Source organism: Littorina saxatilis, linkage group LG2, assembly GCF_037325665.1.
Source record: "Littorina saxatilis isolate snail1 linkage group LG2, US_GU_Lsax_2.0, whole genome shotgun sequence".
Classification (NCBI taxonomy): domain Eukaryota; kingdom Metazoa; phylum Mollusca; class Gastropoda; order Littorinimorpha; family Littorinidae; genus Littorina; species Littorina saxatilis.
The window spans coordinates 27319509-27336465 of record NC_090246.1 but is presented as its reverse complement, the minus strand read 5'-3'; the positions used below and the strand labels follow the sequence as shown (position 1 = coordinate 27336465).

Below are 16957 nucleotides of genomic sequence, written 5' to 3'. Positions count from 1 at the left end.
GGGGATTTCATACCCAGGAACTCTCATGTCAAATTTCATAAAGATCGGTCCAGTAGTTTAGTCTGAATCGCTCTACACACACACACACACACACACACACACGCACGCACATACACCACGACCCTCGTTTCGATTCCCCCTCGATGTTAAAATATTTAGTCAAAACTTGACTAAATATAACAAGTCGCGTAAGGCGAAAATACAATATTTAGTCAAGTAGCTGTCGAACTCACAGAATGAAACGCAATGCCATTTTACTCGTAGCATCGTCAGGCCACCGCTCATGGCAAAGGCAGTGAAATTGACAAGAAGAGCGGGGTAGTAGTTGCGCTAAGAAGGATAGCACGCTTTTCTGTACCTCTCTTTGTTTTAACTTTCTGAGCGTGTTTTTAATCCAAACATATCATATCTATATGTTTTTGGAATCAGGAACCGACAAGGAATAAGATGAAAGTGTTTTTAAATTGATTTTGACAATTTAATTTTGATAATAATTTTTATATATTTAATTTTCAGAGCTTGTTTTTAATCCGAATATAACATATTTATATGTTTTTGGAATCAGCAAATGATGGAGAATAAGATAAACGTAAATTTGGATCGTTTTATAAATTTTTATTTTTTTTTACAATTTTCAGATTTTTAATGACCAAAGTCATTAATTAATTTTTAAGCCACCAAGCTGAAATGCAATACCGAACCCCGGGCTTCGTCGAAGATTACTTGACCAAAATTTCAACCAATTTGGTTGAAAAATGAGGGCGTGACAGTGCCGCCTCAACTTTCACGAAAAGCCGGATATGACGTCATCAAAGACATTTATCAAAAAAATGAAAAAAACGTTCGGGGATTTCATACCCAGGAACTCTCATGTCAAATTTCATAAAGAGCGGTCCAGTAGTTTAGTCTGAATCGCTCTACACACACACACACACACACACACACACACACACACGCACGCACATACACCACGACCCTCGTTTCGATTCCCCCTCGATGTTAAAATATTTAGTCAAAACTTGACTAAATATAAACAAGTCGCGTAAGGCGAAAATACAATATTTAGTCAAGTAGCTGTCGAACTCACAGAATGAAACTGAACGCAATGCCATTTTTCAGCAAGACCGTATACTCGTAGCATCGTCAGTCCACCGCTCATGGCAAGAAGAGCGGGGTAGTAGTTGCGCTAAGAAGGATAGCACGCTTTTCTGTGCCTCTCTTTGTTTTAACTTTCTGAGCGTGTTTTTAATCCAAACATATCATATCTATATGTTTTTGGAATCAGGAACCGACAAGGAATAAGATGAAAGTGTTTTTAAATTGATTTGGACTATTTAATTTTGATAATAATTTTTATATATTTAATTTTCAGAGCTTGTTTTTAATCCGAATATAACATATTTATATGTTTTTGGAATCAGCAAATGATGGAGAATATGATAAACGTAAATTTGGATCGTTTTATAAATTTTTATTTTTTTTTACAATTTTCAGATTTTTAATGACCAAAGTCATTAATTAATTTTTAAGCCACCAAGCTGAAATGCAATACCGAACCCCGGGCTTCGTCGAAGACTACTTGACCAAAATTTCAACCAATTTGGTTGAAAAATGAGAGCGTGACAGTGCCGCCTCAACTTTCACGAAAAGCCGGATATGACGTCATCAAAGACATTTATCGAAAAAAGGAGAAAAACGTTCGGGGATATCATACCCAGGAACTCTCATGTAAAATTTCATAAAGATCGGCCCAGTAGTTTGGTCTGAATCGCTCTACACGCACGCACGCACGCACGCACGCACACACACACACACACACACACACACATACACCACGACCCTCGTTTCGATTCCCCCTCGATGTTAAAATATTTAGTCAAAACTTGACTAAATATAACAAAACTTGACTAAATATAAAAAGATCGAAAAACATCAAATTCTAACGATGTCGCTAAGCATCACGTGACTTTCATTGATATTAGCAAAACGCTACAGGAACTACACCCTGTGGTATTCCCTGTATACAAGATTGCCAATTTTAAAGTCTTAGGTATACAGAGAATCCACCTACAGGAACTCGACCTACAGTGAATCCCATTCTTTTGGTCGACATAGACCCCAACAGCATCAGCCTGACCGTGCTGTTGCCGAAATACACGTCTTTCTGAATCCAACGGTGATCTTTATCAATCTTTTTCCACAGTTTCTGAAACTGAACTAAACCCCTACACAAACTCAAAATAATGATTTACAGGGTAAGCGCCCGCGTGAGTGCCGGATCCTGAGCCTAGGGGCTCGAGCACCGACTCGCCGGTGCTTGAGCACCCAGGCTCAGGATCCGGCTCGCCGGACCTCCAGCCATGGCCTTTTCGCAAGGGAGGCGATGCTGACCGAATCTCCAAAGACGCCAAAAAGTGTGAGAGCATGTCAACAGTGTTTGTTCACGTTGGTCAGTGCGGGAACCAAGTCAGCCAGCACCTTTGGAAATGTTTTGAAAAGGATGGGGCTGCATTACAGAGGTACACAGTCCATTCAGAGTTTTGTCTTTGAATGAACTGAAGTGCAGGATTTTGTTTTCTTACATTTCAAAGTGTACATCAGACAATTAATTGTTCTTCACTTCTTGGTTACTTGTTTCCTTGGTCATTCATCCGCTTATTTCAGGTCGGAAAATACTGGGATTCATTGTGCTTTCCTTTACACAAATGTTCGTGTAGATTCATTAATGACTAATTGTGATTTCTGTGGTGTTAATAGTAGTACAGCTGGTAGTTTTAATACCCCAAAAATGGCGCACATTTTTTTTCTTAATAAATTATTCGTAATACTAATAATATATTTGTAGAAGTCTGGTAATTGAGAAATGACTGTCACTCTTCTAATTCATGAGTCTGTGGGTAACAATGAGGATGTCATTTCAGCCGTACATTCACAACACATGATGGATGGCACAGAGCAGTGCATATTGACAGTGAGCCCAAAGTTGTGCGGCACCTACCTAAACTCTTCAAGATCAGGTACACACTTTCTTATACATTTTTGGATAAATTTTGTGTTGACATGTTTTCATAAATTATTGATTTTATTTGATCGGTTTTATTTTTGCTTTGTTTTATATAGCTGTAATCAGATTTGAATGCGGTCTGTTAGTTCCTTGGTGTTATATTTATGCCAGGCATGACCGCAAATGATCCTTTACAACCCAAGTGAGTTAAGCGGAGAATTTATGAACAACATTTCCTTTTGCAGTGAAAAAAATGTCATAACAGGCAAGAGAGGAAGGGGAACCAACTGGGCATTAGGTATGTTTTCCCGTATTACATGGTGCATGCATGAATTAATCTACACATAATCTACACATATCTTGCAAAGTTAGGAATTACGGTATCCCGACCGAGCCTATTTTTTCGCGCGACCCTAGACTTTTTTTTTGCATTTGGGAAAGAAAAAAAATTAATAATTAAAAAAAAGTTTGGTTTTTTGGCAAAATAACTTAAAAATATGGTATTTTGGAAAGAAAAAAAAATCCCGACCTACCGACCCTATTTTTTTGGCCTATGTTACAGTAAACAGACTTTTTTTGTTGTTGGCCTAATTATTGGCAAAAGCTATACGCACTCCAAGTGTACATGTATACAGGATTGATGAGTCTGTATACACTCTGGCAATGATAAGCTCTGTTACAAATTTGTAGCCAATGAAATATGCCCCCTAACAAGTTGTTAGGAAGTATAGCCAATTAAAAATCAGTCCGAAGTATGGACTTCCGCTATCTCTTTTTCGGATTGTCGAGGGTTGGCAAATAATGTACATTCACATAGTGTATAACCGTTTCTAGGTCGTTACACACTCTAAGTGTGTTCCAAACTATGACAATAAACTGCCATGTAGCATCAGTTTCGTGTGTGTGTTCATTTTTGTCTGTGTTTGTTCCCAGCGTACTTTAATACCATGAATCGAAAGTGAAGCGTACCTTCGCAAAATGGCGTCGAATGACGCTCCGAGTGTTGATGCGGTTCAGTGTTGAAAATGTAATCTACCTTACAGCAAAGGCCATGCAGCATCAGATTGTTTTCGTTTCTTTGTACTCTTATAATCAACTGCTCTGCGTTCCTATCGCAAAGTGGTGTCGCATAGCAAATCGCTTTGCGACCGCAAGTTAAAGCCTGAGTGTATACAACATTCTGACCCCTGTATACACTCCGAGTGCGTATAGCCAGTGCATTAATTATTTCTTGCAAAGAAAAGACCTAGCTCCGCTTACAATTACATACATTGACATTTCATCTGATTTTATTGGTGATTGATAACTAAGTGTTATTGTGTTAGTGTTTGTGTGTATGTATGCATATGTGTGTGTGTGTGTGTGTGTCTATAGGTGGTTGAGTGTGTGCCTGTTGGGTGTGCATGAATGCATGTGTGCATGTCTGTTGGGTATGTGTGTGTGTGTGTGTGTGCCTGTGTGTGTGTGTTACAGGCTTTTTCAGTCATGACTTCAGCATTACAGGTGCATATAGCTCCTTTCATAATTTGCCTTTGACTTCATAAAGTTGCATGTTTTTGAATTCCCTATGCGACTGTGTGCAGGTTACCATGGCGTGAAGTCTTCAGGGGATGACCATCTGTTGGAGAACAGCTTAGAAAGCATAAGGAAAGAGGTTGAAAGGTATGCCATGAGATAATTTGAAGAAAAACAAGTTGCGTGAAGCTATATAAAAACATTTAGTCAAGATCAACACCACAAACCAATCATCGCCGAGACTACATTGAGATAGTCTCGGCTAACCATACCGAAGACCGAGACGGGTCACGCTCGCCGCCATGAAGCACGCGTCCGTAGTAATTACTGAACCTGTTTTCTTTCATTCTGAGCACATTTTTAGAGTAAACACAATGCAATCAATTTTTAATCTGTTTCTGAAAATTTGATTTTAATGACAACTTAAATGAGCAAACTAATTAACTTATTTTTGAGCTTCCAAGCTAAAATGCAATCCCATAGTCCGGACTTCGTCGAAGATTGTTTAATCAAAATTTCAATCAATTTGGTTGAAAAATGAGTGTATGACAGTGCCGCCTCAACTTTTACAAAAAGCCGGATATGACGTCATCAACAACATGTATCAAACAAAACAAAATATATATATGGGGATATCATACTTAGATGTGAAGTTTTATGAAGATCGGTCCTGTAGTTTTTTCGGAATCGCTTTATACACACACACACACACACACACACACACATGTCACACACATACATACACACACCATGACCCTGACTTCTCGATTTCCCATTTGACTTAATGTAAAAAGCATGTGTGTGTGTGTGTTACTGTTAGTCTGTGTTAGTAAAAGGAAGAAGTTCTGTACATGAATCTGAATGTGAGAAGATGGTGATTTGGTGAAGTGACATTGCAAACTTTAATGATTTGGGGCACCTCATGGCCTGTCAGAAGTGGACATTTAGGTTAACACTGTTTTGTGTGTGTGTGTGTGTGTGTGTGGAAATACATAATAATATTTGTTTTTTTGGAGTATTTGTTAAAAATGTCATTTCTGTGTGTATTTTCCCCAGGTGTGACATGTACTCAGGAATTGTTCTGACACACAGTTTGAGTGGTGGAACTGGCTCAGGTAAATATTAAGTTAGCCTTTGAGTTTCTTTTCAAGTCTCTTTTTTACATTTAGTCAAGTTTTAACTAAATGTTTTAACATAGAGAGGGAATCGAGACAAGGGTCGTGGTGTGTGTGTGTGTGTCTGTGCAAGTGTGTGTGTAGAGCGATTCAGAGTAAACTACTGGACCGATCTTTATGAAATTTTACATGAGAGTTCCTGGGTATGATATCCCCAGACCTTTTTTTCATTTTTTGGATAAATGTCTTTGATGACGTCATATTCGGCTTTTTGTAAAAGTTGAGGCGGCACTGTCACACCCTCATTTTTCAATAAAATTGATTGAAATTTTGGCCAAGTAATATTCGACGAAGGCCGGACTTTGGTATTGCATATTCAGCTTGGAGGCTTAAAAATTAATTAATGACTTTGGTCATTAAAAATCCGAAAATTGTAATTAAAATTATTTTTTTATTAAACGATCTAAATTTACGTTCATCTTATTCTTCATCATTTTCTGATTCCAAAACCATATAAATATGTTATATTTGGATTAAAAACAAACTCTGAAAATTAAAAATATAAAAATTATCATTAAAATAAAATTTCCGAAATCGATTTAAAAACAATTTCATCTTATTCCTTGTTGGTTCCTGATTCCAAAAACATATAGATATGATATGTTTGGATTAAAAACACGCTCAGAAAGTTAAAGCGAAGAGGGGTACAGAAAAGCGTGCTATGCAGCACAGCGCAACCGCTACCGCGCTAAACAGGCTCGCCTTTTGTACGAGCGGCGGACTACGGTCATTGTGAAAAAATGCAGTGCGTTCAGTTTCATTCTGTGAGTTTCACAGCTTGACTAAATGTAGTAATTTCGCCTTACGCGACTTGTTTTTTGATGTCATTGGATTCTAGTCCTCTCTTCTGCACTGTTAGGCAAGTTCAAATTTCAATTATTTTTGTCTCTGGGGATATTAGTTACTGATATGATTCGATCTGAAGCAGTGGTTTTAATTATGTTATCTCCCTTGACGTATTGTAATACTTCAGTATCTGAGCTATGAATGAAGCAAAATACAAGTATTAATGAGTCAAATATATTAAGAAATGCACTTTCAACACCACCAGTGTGTTTATTTCAGTATTGGAGCTCATGGAACACCAATATGTGTTGGTGTGATTGTAGCAATACATCTGTTTTATGCACGTTTGGTTTTGCAAATATATTTCAAGCACTAATGCAAGTTGAGAAATATTTCTGTTTGTAAACTACACTTAGATAATAAAATTGTGTTGTATTGTATTGTATCAAACATTTTACTTGTGGGAGGTGTGTTTATAACCTGCCCTGTTATATAGTCCTATATGTCTTATGTAAAAACAATGTCCTGTTTGTATTATTGTTATGTACCACGCCTGAATTTCTCTATGAGATAATAAAGTATTCTTATTCTTATTCTTATTCTTACTTTCCACAGGTTTTGGTTCAAGGCTATGTGAGGCGCTCCGTGATGAGTATCCCATGAATTATCTTCTCTCAGTGACGTTTGCCCCATGTGCCAGCGGTGAGAGTCCACTCCAGCACTACAACTCCTTGATGTGTCTGGCTACTCTTCAGAGGTCTCTGTGCTTGCCTTTTTAGATTTTTTTAAGTGAAATTGTTTAACACTTTCTACCCCACCTATGTTGACCAAGTTTTGTTTTAGCCGAGACCAGCTGTGCTGCAGCAGGTCACTCAGAATTGTAGTAACTGTGTAGTAACTGTGTATCTACACGCTGGAATACAGGCGTTAGATGGACGTTACAGGAAGCGACTGAAGCTAACAGTCTGAGCAGATATATCCGTACCTGGTCAGATAGAGCCACATGAGTGGGTACAGATATATCCGTACCTGGGAGACAATGAGTTAAGACTGGCAAGGTCTGGTCTAAAAAGGAGGTAGTTTTTATGGAGGAAGAATTTTAGTGAAGAATCAGGTTAACTTTAATGGAAAGTCATGATTACAAATCAACAACAAGTATTCTTTATTCACAGGTCAGCTGATGGCATCATGCTCATCCAAAATGACGACATCTTGGCCAAGGTACAGAAGCGGTCACCTGACAATCAGGCATCCTTCACCTCTCTCAACAAGGTCATAGGTCACACTTTGGCTGGCCTTTTTCTTCCGACTGACTCTTTGGCTACTTCCAGGTGAGTGAGGTTGCATGGGAGCAGGGGATTCAGTAAGTGTGTGTGGTTGTGAGTATGGTTGTCGTGCTGCCGATGTGCATTGCACAGCTACCTGTGTTTGAATGGGGGCCTCGTTGCTCAGTTGGTAGAGCACTGGACTTGTGATCCACAGGTCACAGGTTTGAATCCGGGCCAAGAGGGACATGGGTCAACTTTCTGTGCAGACTCAGAGATGGTATCCATGTCCCATCTGCGTGTCACCACTGTGGCACGTAAAAGACCTCAGTCATTCTGCCGTAAGTGCAGGTGGCTGACTACACATGAACATACATGTACACACACCTAGGTAGCGATTCTGTTGCTGCTAGCTTTCCGCTGGAAGGAAGCGACCCAAATTGCCCAGCAATGGTACAATAAAGAAAAGAAAATGAAATGAAAATGGGTCACTGTGTACATGCAGATGTACATTGATTTCCCGTTTTAATCCCTTGCTCTAAACAGGAGTAATCATGTGGGAGTCCTGCAGTCATAATATGCCAGCTTCTTCTTATTTTTTGTGTCTCAAGAAACAAAACTGGTGTAAACTATGAAGTGTTTGTTAATAACAGAATATCGAAACACATTGTATGTTAGCTTGAACAGTTTGTTTATGACAGAGTGACAAACAAATTACACGTTTTTTGTAACTTTCTTTCTTGTCTAACATGTTTTTGTGAGTTGAAATAATCATCTTTTCTAACCTGTTCAATCCAAGTTCAGTTAAGTCCATAAGGAAAGGCTTTTGAGTGTACTCTGTCCTGTGATATTCTTTCCAGTTCCAGTCAGGTGCACCCACACTCTACTGAGGTTTATCTCAAGTGATAATCATAATGTGTATTTTTTGGTTCAGGGATGTGAGTCTGGGGCAAGAACCCTGGGAACTGCTGCGTGCTACCTGTCCGATGCCAGCCACAAAGTTCATCTACACTACCCACCTGGCGAAGAGGTAGTCTTGAAAAGCCGGATGGTATCAGCTGTGTGTGGGTGTGTGTGTGTGCGCACATGTGTGTGTTAGTGTGTGTGTGTGTTAGTCTTTTTCTTGCCTGAGTTGTATGTATGTTTCTGAGTGCAGTATGCCTCGCCGCAAAGATGAGTCCAAGTGGTAGTCAGAATTATAGAAAGACTGTGCAGTGGTATGTTTCAGCAAACCGTCATGGGAGGCGTTGCCTGTGTTTCAATCAATACTGTGTGGGTGTGTGTGTGTTAGTCTTTTTCTTGCCTACGTTGTATATATATATGTTTCTGAGTGCAGTATACCTCGCCGCAAAGATGAGTCCAAGCGGTAGTCAGAATTCTAGAAAAACTGTGCAATGGTATGTTTCAGCAAACTGTCATGGGAGGGCCTGGTTGGTCAGACACTGCACACAATACCTCGCTACCACAATACTGGCCAACCTGTATCCTTTTCACAGTATCATCCTCACCCCCATCCCAAACCACCAAGCCTACAGAGTGGGAAGGATACATCACTGGCACAGTCCTCCTCATTAGATCTACATGCACATATCTGTTAAGGATTCTGATTCAACTGCAAGTTAAACACTTCCAAAATCATCAGAATGTTAATTTCTTCTTGGTTGGTGACTGTGCCTGTGGACTGAAATTGCAAGACAGTTTCAATTTATTCTGATATCTTTTTCAAATGTGACTTTAAAGTGCTTTCTTCATTCTAATTTCTTAACCTCACATAAGTTCAGCTCGCTGTCAGGGGTGGTGGTTGCCAGGGGTGACAGCACAGACAGCTTTGGAGCCTCCATGAAGCAGGGACTGAGTCACAAAATCAGAACTGCCTGGAACTTTGTGGACTGGAACCCTTTTCCTCTGGATGTCTGGACTGGTAGGACTGGGGGGAAGATCTTCTCACTTTTGCTGTCAACAACTGCACTTTGAAATTAAAACAATTTATGCGAATGAAATGGACTTAGGAGATAAGATTTCTACAGGTTGCAAACCTAATGAGGCTGGTAGTGGTGAATATATGCTAAGGAAAACTTGTTTCTCTCTAGCTGCTGTACAGTTTTGTTCAGATACACAGGGGCGGACGAGGGGGGGGGGGGGGGGGGGCACAGGGGGCACGTGCCCCCCCCCCCCCCCCCCGAAAAAAAAGAAGAAAAAAAAAGATTTTTCTATGCTGATTCTATGACCATTTCTAAGTTCAAATGGCACCAGATGGCACCATTTTGCTTCTTTGGGCAAAACAATTTTCCGGGGGAGCATGCCCCCGGACCCCCCTAGCAAATTCGGGCGCTTTGCGCCCATCACATTCACTTTCGATTCAAAGTGCCCCCCCCCCCTTTACAAAGCAACTGATCCGCCCCTGATACATGTTCCTTAATTTGATCAGCTACTGCCACTGTGGGGTCTAATTCCGCCGCTTTTACCTGTTTACCTTCGCTGCTTCTAATCACCCCCCACTTCCAATAATAACACCTGTAATGGTCAACCAAAGTAGGGTATCAATTAGTTAAATGTACTACTTGGTAGCACTTTTTGATGGAAATAAATTATTTGTTGTAGTTGAACCCCCCTTTTAAGACCTCCAGAAATCTGAGAAAATCACGTCTTTAAAATAGGAGGGAGTCTGGAGTTTAGGTAAATGTACAGACATTGAAAGATCTGGGAAACAAGGGCCTCAAAGGAAGAGGATTTTTACTGTACACAAATGAGATTGCACCTTTTAATTTGGTAAGGCCAACAACAAAAAATAGTCTGTTTACGGTATCCTGACTGACCCTATTTTTCGCGCGACCCTAGACTTTTTGGGGGCATTTGGGGGGAAAAAAATAAAAGAAAAAAAATTAAAAGAAATTAAAAAAGTCTTTGTTTTTTGGCAAAATAACTTAAAAATATGGTTTTTTGGAGAAAAATTAAAATCTTTTTTTTTTTAAATCCCGACCTACCGACCCTATTTTTTTTGCCTATGTTACCGTAAACAGACTAATTTTTTTTGTTGGCCTAATGTTTTGTAGTTAAATAATTAAGGCACTATTGTCTAAAGTTACACAGTTAACATTTTTTTCAGCTTTTCAGAACACACTGGGCCCTAAAGACACAGCTTCAGTCAGCATGGCAGTCAACAGCAGTTGTGTGACCCAATTTCTGGACACTGTCTGTCAAAGGTCAAAAGACATGCTTGATGCCGGAGCGTACCTTCATTGGTACGAGCGCTATGGTACTGGAAAGGTGAGATCTTGTGTCCAGTGCTAGCATCCTTCGTGGGGATCTTTTTAGTGCAGGTACAATACATACGTTGATACTTCTGTGTTAATAATAATGTGTTATTAGTTTACTGGGGTGCAAAGTAGGGTTGCCTTACAGTGTGTGAATGTGCGTGTGTGTGTCTTTGCTGAAGATGAGTTTATAGCTTCAACAAGGGTAGACATGTCTATAACATTGATTTATCTATTTATTCATTTATTTTTCTATTTTATTTAATTTGATTTGATTTTACAGGAGGACTTTGAGGAGGCTCTGAATACACTGCAAGTCTGTCAGGAGGATTACTGTTCAGCTACCAAACCTGGCTGATTGTTAAAACCAACCTCGCTGTGTATGCATGTATGTGTTTTCTGTGCATGCCTGTGTGTGTGTTTGTGCGTGTGAAAAAAAAAAAATCCCTGCGCTTAGAACTGTACCCACGCGATATAAGCCTCATATTGATTGATTGATTGAGTGTCTGAGTGAACTTGCATGTGAGAGTGGCTGTGGATGGGATATTTTTGTGTGATATTTGAAGTGGACAGTGGTAAGTGCTGCCCTGATCAGCATGCCTTTTTACAAAATAAAACAAAAACAAAAGTAATGTTGCTTGTTGTTTTAGTTGTTTTGTTCACTTTATATCCTTGCTATTTCCTCAGAGAAGACTTTGCCTTTTGAAGGGTGAACACATTGAAAAAATTGCATTAAATCCTCTTTTTTTCTTGCTGTGGTTTTCTTCCTGTCCTCCTTCTAACGCCTTTCTCTTCTCTGGAAAGTGTAAGAATAAGAACAAGAATGTGGTTATTTATTTCCTGTTTCAGGATGTTTTGTGCACAAACATGCATGCACACACTAACAAACACAGACAGATATATACTACCTGTCATACAAACAAGTACTGTTTTTGTCTCATTCAATGCTAAAACGGCTTTAAAAACCTCCTTTAATTTATGGCTTCTGAGTACACGTAGAATGAAACCGACATCGTTCAAAATGCCATAACCTCATTGTTAGACAAGATAGGTGAACAAAACTGATTTTTTTTGGGATACAGATTTCATTGTTCTTTTCAAAGACATGCAGCACTTGTTTCGTTTTGTCAGGGGAACCTTGCTTTTGTAAATTTGATTTGGGGGGTGTCTGTGTTGTAGGTCCCACTGTTCAGACACTACGTAAATCAATCTGATTGCTAAATATGGTAGGGGAATGAATGGCCTTTCCAGTCATATAACTGGTTTTACGATAAACTTCTTCATAACATAAGATCTGCACTTAAACGTATCTGCTCAGTTTTTTTTATGACGGGTAGTATGGACACAGACAGTGGCACAGACAAACAGGCTGACGGACATACGCACAAGCAGCCTCACAATATAGGTCCAGACACACACACATAGGCGCGCGCAATGGTTCACAACAAAATGGCGCTGCCCGTGGTACATACGTCACAGAAATCGCCCATGAACAAAAATTTCTCCTCCTGCAAGCTACTTACCCGTCGCCAAAGACGAGCCGCTGGTGCGGCTCGTCAATGAGATTTTACCCATCAAATAAATGTGAACCACAAGCAGAAAACAAGTCGTGTGAACCGATATATAAAAACATTTAGTCAGTCGTTATCACTGACACTAAAAGATCAACACCACAAACCAGTCATCGCCGAGACTACATTTAGATAATAATATTAATGATAAAACATTCTTCTATAGCGCTGTTCACCGCCAGATAACAGTCTCATGGCGCTTTACAAAACATTGGATATTAAAATTCAACATTAGATAGTCACGGCTAACCATACCCAAAGACCAAGATGGGTCACACTCGTTTCTACAAAGTATGTGAGCGTAGTACATGTACTTACCAAACATTTTCTTTCATTCTGAGCACATTTTATAGAGTAAACATATTTTTGAATTCAGGAGAAGATGAGGAATACAATGCAGTCATTTTTTAATCTGGTTCTGAAAATTCGATTTTAATGACAACTTTAATGAGGTAACTAATTAAGTAAATTTTAAGCTTTCAATCTGAAATACAATCCCATAGTCTGGATTTCGTCGAAGATTGCTTGATTCATTTGGTTGAAAAATGAGCGTGTGACAGTGCCTCCTCAACTGCCACAAAAAGCCGGATATGACGTCATCAAAGACATCTATTAAAAAAATGTCCGGGGATATTATACCCAGGAACTCTCATGTGAAGTTTCATGAAGATCGTCGAGTAGTTTTCTCGGAATCGCTTTACACACACACTCACACATACATACATACATACAGCACGACTCTCGTCTCGATTCCCCATCTATGTTAAAACATTTATTCAAAACTTGATTGAATGTAATCCGCCACACCAACTGCACTTTATCAATAGGGATTATAGCACTGTAAACCCAAAACTGCGCAACCAGGTCGCGGATAATCGCGTCCTCGTAGAGATAACTTTGACAGGTCATTCTGCATTTTACCCAATCATTCTATCCAACTTTGGCACAATGTGGGGATATGAGATTCCAGATGATTCAACATTAAGGGGGAAAGAATGAGGGGGGGGGGGGGCGGAGGAGGGGGTGTGATTTGTGGGAGGGGGGAATGGAAGTACGAAGTAGGACCTCACTCCTAAGATTTTGTCCAAAAAAACCGGAGAGAGATACAAGAATGGGGAGATAGAGATCGAGGGAGGGACAGGGGAGGGGGTGGGGGGAGGGGAGGGCAAATACGACCGAGTAGAAAACATGACAGAAGACACAATGCATTCCAACATTTCTACGTTCATTGTGAGGTTGAAAAAAGAAACAACTAAAAAGTAGTATCGCCAGCACTTCCCGAAACAAGGAGTGTACGTGTGGTCTCTACAATTAAATTCATTCCAAATATGTTACGCCGTGAGCTTTTTTTTTAAGAAAGAAAAAAAGAAGGAGTAGTAAGATTGAGTTTTCCAGCACTGCCTGAAACAAGGATGGTACCTGTGTCTGGCTTAAACCAATCAAAGTTGACTATGAAACTAGAAAGAAATCCCCGACTATTTCATGTTTTATTTTAATTTAATTTTTTATTGGTTTATAAATTTTTTTTTGGAATTATTATTTTGTATTACTATATGTGGCACCTCTGATGTTTCCACGATTGGTAAGATTTTATTTTCAGGTTTTTGCCCAAGGGGGGGTTACAAACTTGAATGAAACTAAAAAGTATGAAATTATAATTAATTGTAAATAGCAGAATAAAAAAATTCAGAAAACAAAAGTAAAAAGAAGGGTGAAAAACAGAGGAAAATCTCATTGCTGCAATCGCTATACCTCCCCCCCCCCAAAAAAAAAAAAGTTCCCATCCCGCTAAATTGTGAGCTATCTTGATGAGTGTAGTTTGTAACATTCACGCCAGTAGCCCAGTTTCACACTGGTGTGATATCCAGGGCTCAATCTTTTATCACTTCAAGGACAAAATACATGTAAACATGGTTGGAATTATTCAGACTGAATGTTTGAAAGTTGACCGGTCGAATATATTTCAAGTCTTGTTGAGAGTTTCGTAATATCTGTGGGCTCTGGCTTCTGCCACATTTAAGTAAACAAAATACATTATGAGCATGCGTGGGATACTTCAGACTGAATGTTTGTAGATTGACTGGTCAAACATTTTAAGTCTAAAACGGCCTTGTTAATGAGTGTAAGCCAACAGCTAAATTTCGCTCTGGTGTAATGTCTGTGGAATGTCTGTCTCGCTTCTATCACCTCGAAGAAACGAATACATACATGATTACAAATTGAACTGTTCAAACTGAATGGTTACAGATAAACTGTTCAAGTTTTGATGAGTGTATATTGTGTGTGAACATTCACGCCAGCATTGAGCTCCGTTGCATGCGAGCGTAATGTCTGTGGGATATCTTCTATCCCCCCAAGGGCAGATCTCCATACGATTTTTAGCTCAAGAGGGTCAGGCCTTTACAAAAGCAATATCTGGTCAGGGTCTGGGGGGGGGGGGGGGGGTGGGGGGCATACGGGAGGGGTAGGAAGCTTACCTGTGCAAACTTGGTCCCTTGTTCCTCCTATCGGTTAAAACTGTCAGTGCTACAATGCATTGGTTGAGAGTGTTGAACTTAAGTTGTGTCAAGATTGTAGTGGGTGAAGTTTTAATCGAGAATTTAGTAGTTTTCAGTTAAAGTAAGCGTGAGCAGTGGCAGTATAACGTAGACAAAAACTCACTGACATACATGTGTACGATAAACCGAAAACAGATTTCTTTTTAAGTTAAAAGGTTATATTTAGACAGTGCATGACTTCAATATGAAATTACGCGCAGTGATCAGTTACTAATAATTTTTATGTGTATTACATACTATGTAGTGATTATGTTTTATATTGAAAGGTTCTATGTAGTGGTGGATATTAGTAGTGATATATGAATATAGTACGAGTGTTATCAATTAAAATCTTCACTCCACCTACCATTCGCCCCGTCTCCCTCCCCCCACCGTCTACGCAAATATCGTCACACCCACCACACCCTTCTCCACCGTAGATATCTTCTGCAGACCCATGTTTTATCAGTTCAGCTTGACAACTCATACTTTCACCTCTAAACACATCAACAGTGCAAAATGTCTTACAACTCGCTATTCAATGCTGAAATTACAAACCGTTTGTCTCGTTGTATTCCATATTAAAAACAATAAAACAAACTGCAAAGAATGAACCTTTTATTCAATGAATAAACGTGCTCTCTCTCTCTCTCTCTCTCTCTCTCTCTCTCTCTCTCTCTCTCTCTCTCTCTCTCTCTCTCTCTCTCTCTCTCTCTCTCTCTCTCTCTCTCTCTCTCTCTCTGAGTGTGTGGGTGTGGGTGTGTGCGCGTATTTCTTATTTTTTTTATATATATATATTTTTTTTTTATATAGAACTTGACTGTCTCTATAGATTCGGGTTCATCCCAACTTAGAATATTTCTATCACCAAACACGCAAGTACATTTCAGTTCAAAATGTTTACCCGCTTGTTCTGCCAGTCACAGCATGAATCATACGACATTTTGTGTGTACTCCGTGCATCCAAGATTGTATCCAAAAGCGAAAGCTGAGAGGAGTTTCAACTTTTGATCAATGAACACGAGTTAAAAGTACCTTTCAACAGACAGATTCTTTAAGGCTTTACTTTGGATAAAACCAACTTTCTGTATAAGACATGGGCTACATTTATAAACACACAAGCTTGTCTAGAATCTAAAGTCTGGCTGCTTTTTGCTCAGATTGATATTTTGTGTTATTATTGAAGGTATTGTAAGTGACACCCATGTCAATCTGCCAAATATTTCAGCACAATATTCTCACTCTGTCCATAAAACAGCCCCCTGGCAGTTGCTATTTGGTATGTATCCAAGTGAAAACATGCTCCTATCTCACACGAAAAGCCTTGACAGATCTTCGGTGGCGTACTCGACGGTTTGCATGCGAAGGAATGTACCTTTTAACGGGTTTTCTGAAGAAAATTTTTGTCAAAAGATCAGCCGAAAAAGATAGCAGGATTTAAGCTGAACCCCTTGGTTGAGGATCTGTCAGTTTCCATCAGAAGACTCGATTCCTTCCAAGAGAGTGGGTGGGTGGGTTGTTGGATGGGGTGTGGTTTAAACGGGTGGGGTGAATGAAGGGAGGCCGTGGGAGGACGTACTGACTGGTAAGGGCGAAACGGTTTTGAGAGTTTGAACTCGAACGCTCTTTTCAAAGCCACTGAGTGCGTAATTGCAGCACAGCACGAACATGGAGGAACTAAGTAGAAGCTATTCATTACATCGTCAGCAGACACGCTTGAATTGAGACGGCGTAAAGACATGCTGTCCAGGAATACCAGCATAAACCACTTACAGGTGCATGCGACAACAAGACAACGAGGAAGACATGAGAATGAACATGTCAAGCGATGTGATACCTGCAGAACGATT

At 39.6% G+C, this 16957-nt stretch overlaps 1 protein-coding gene across 2 annotated transcripts; it reads left to right on the top strand.

Moving 5' to 3' along the window:
* Positions 1–2370: 2370 nt before the first annotated feature.
* LOC138958642 (tubulin delta chain-like) lies at positions 2371–11604 on the top strand. Of its 2 annotated transcripts, XM_070329856.1 has the most exons (12): positions 2371–2519; positions 2922–3017; positions 3250–3302; positions 4588–4666; positions 5576–5634; positions 7096–7237; positions 7653–7811; positions 8680–8775; positions 9154–9226; positions 9522–9666; positions 10852–11012; positions 11283–11604. In XM_070329856.1, the coding sequence occupies exons 1-12, from the start codon at positions 2425–2427 to the stop codon at positions 11355–11357; spliced, it is 1233 nt and encodes a 410-aa protein (XP_070185957.1). In that variant the 5' UTR covers positions 2371–2424; the 3' UTR covers positions 11358–11604. The 2 variants fall into 2 exon arrangements, with proteins under 2 accessions (XP_070185957.1, XP_070185958.1); XM_070329857.1 differs by lacking the exon at positions 3250–3302 and having other exon boundaries at positions 2483–2519.
* Positions 11605–16957: the final 5353 nt, after the last annotated feature.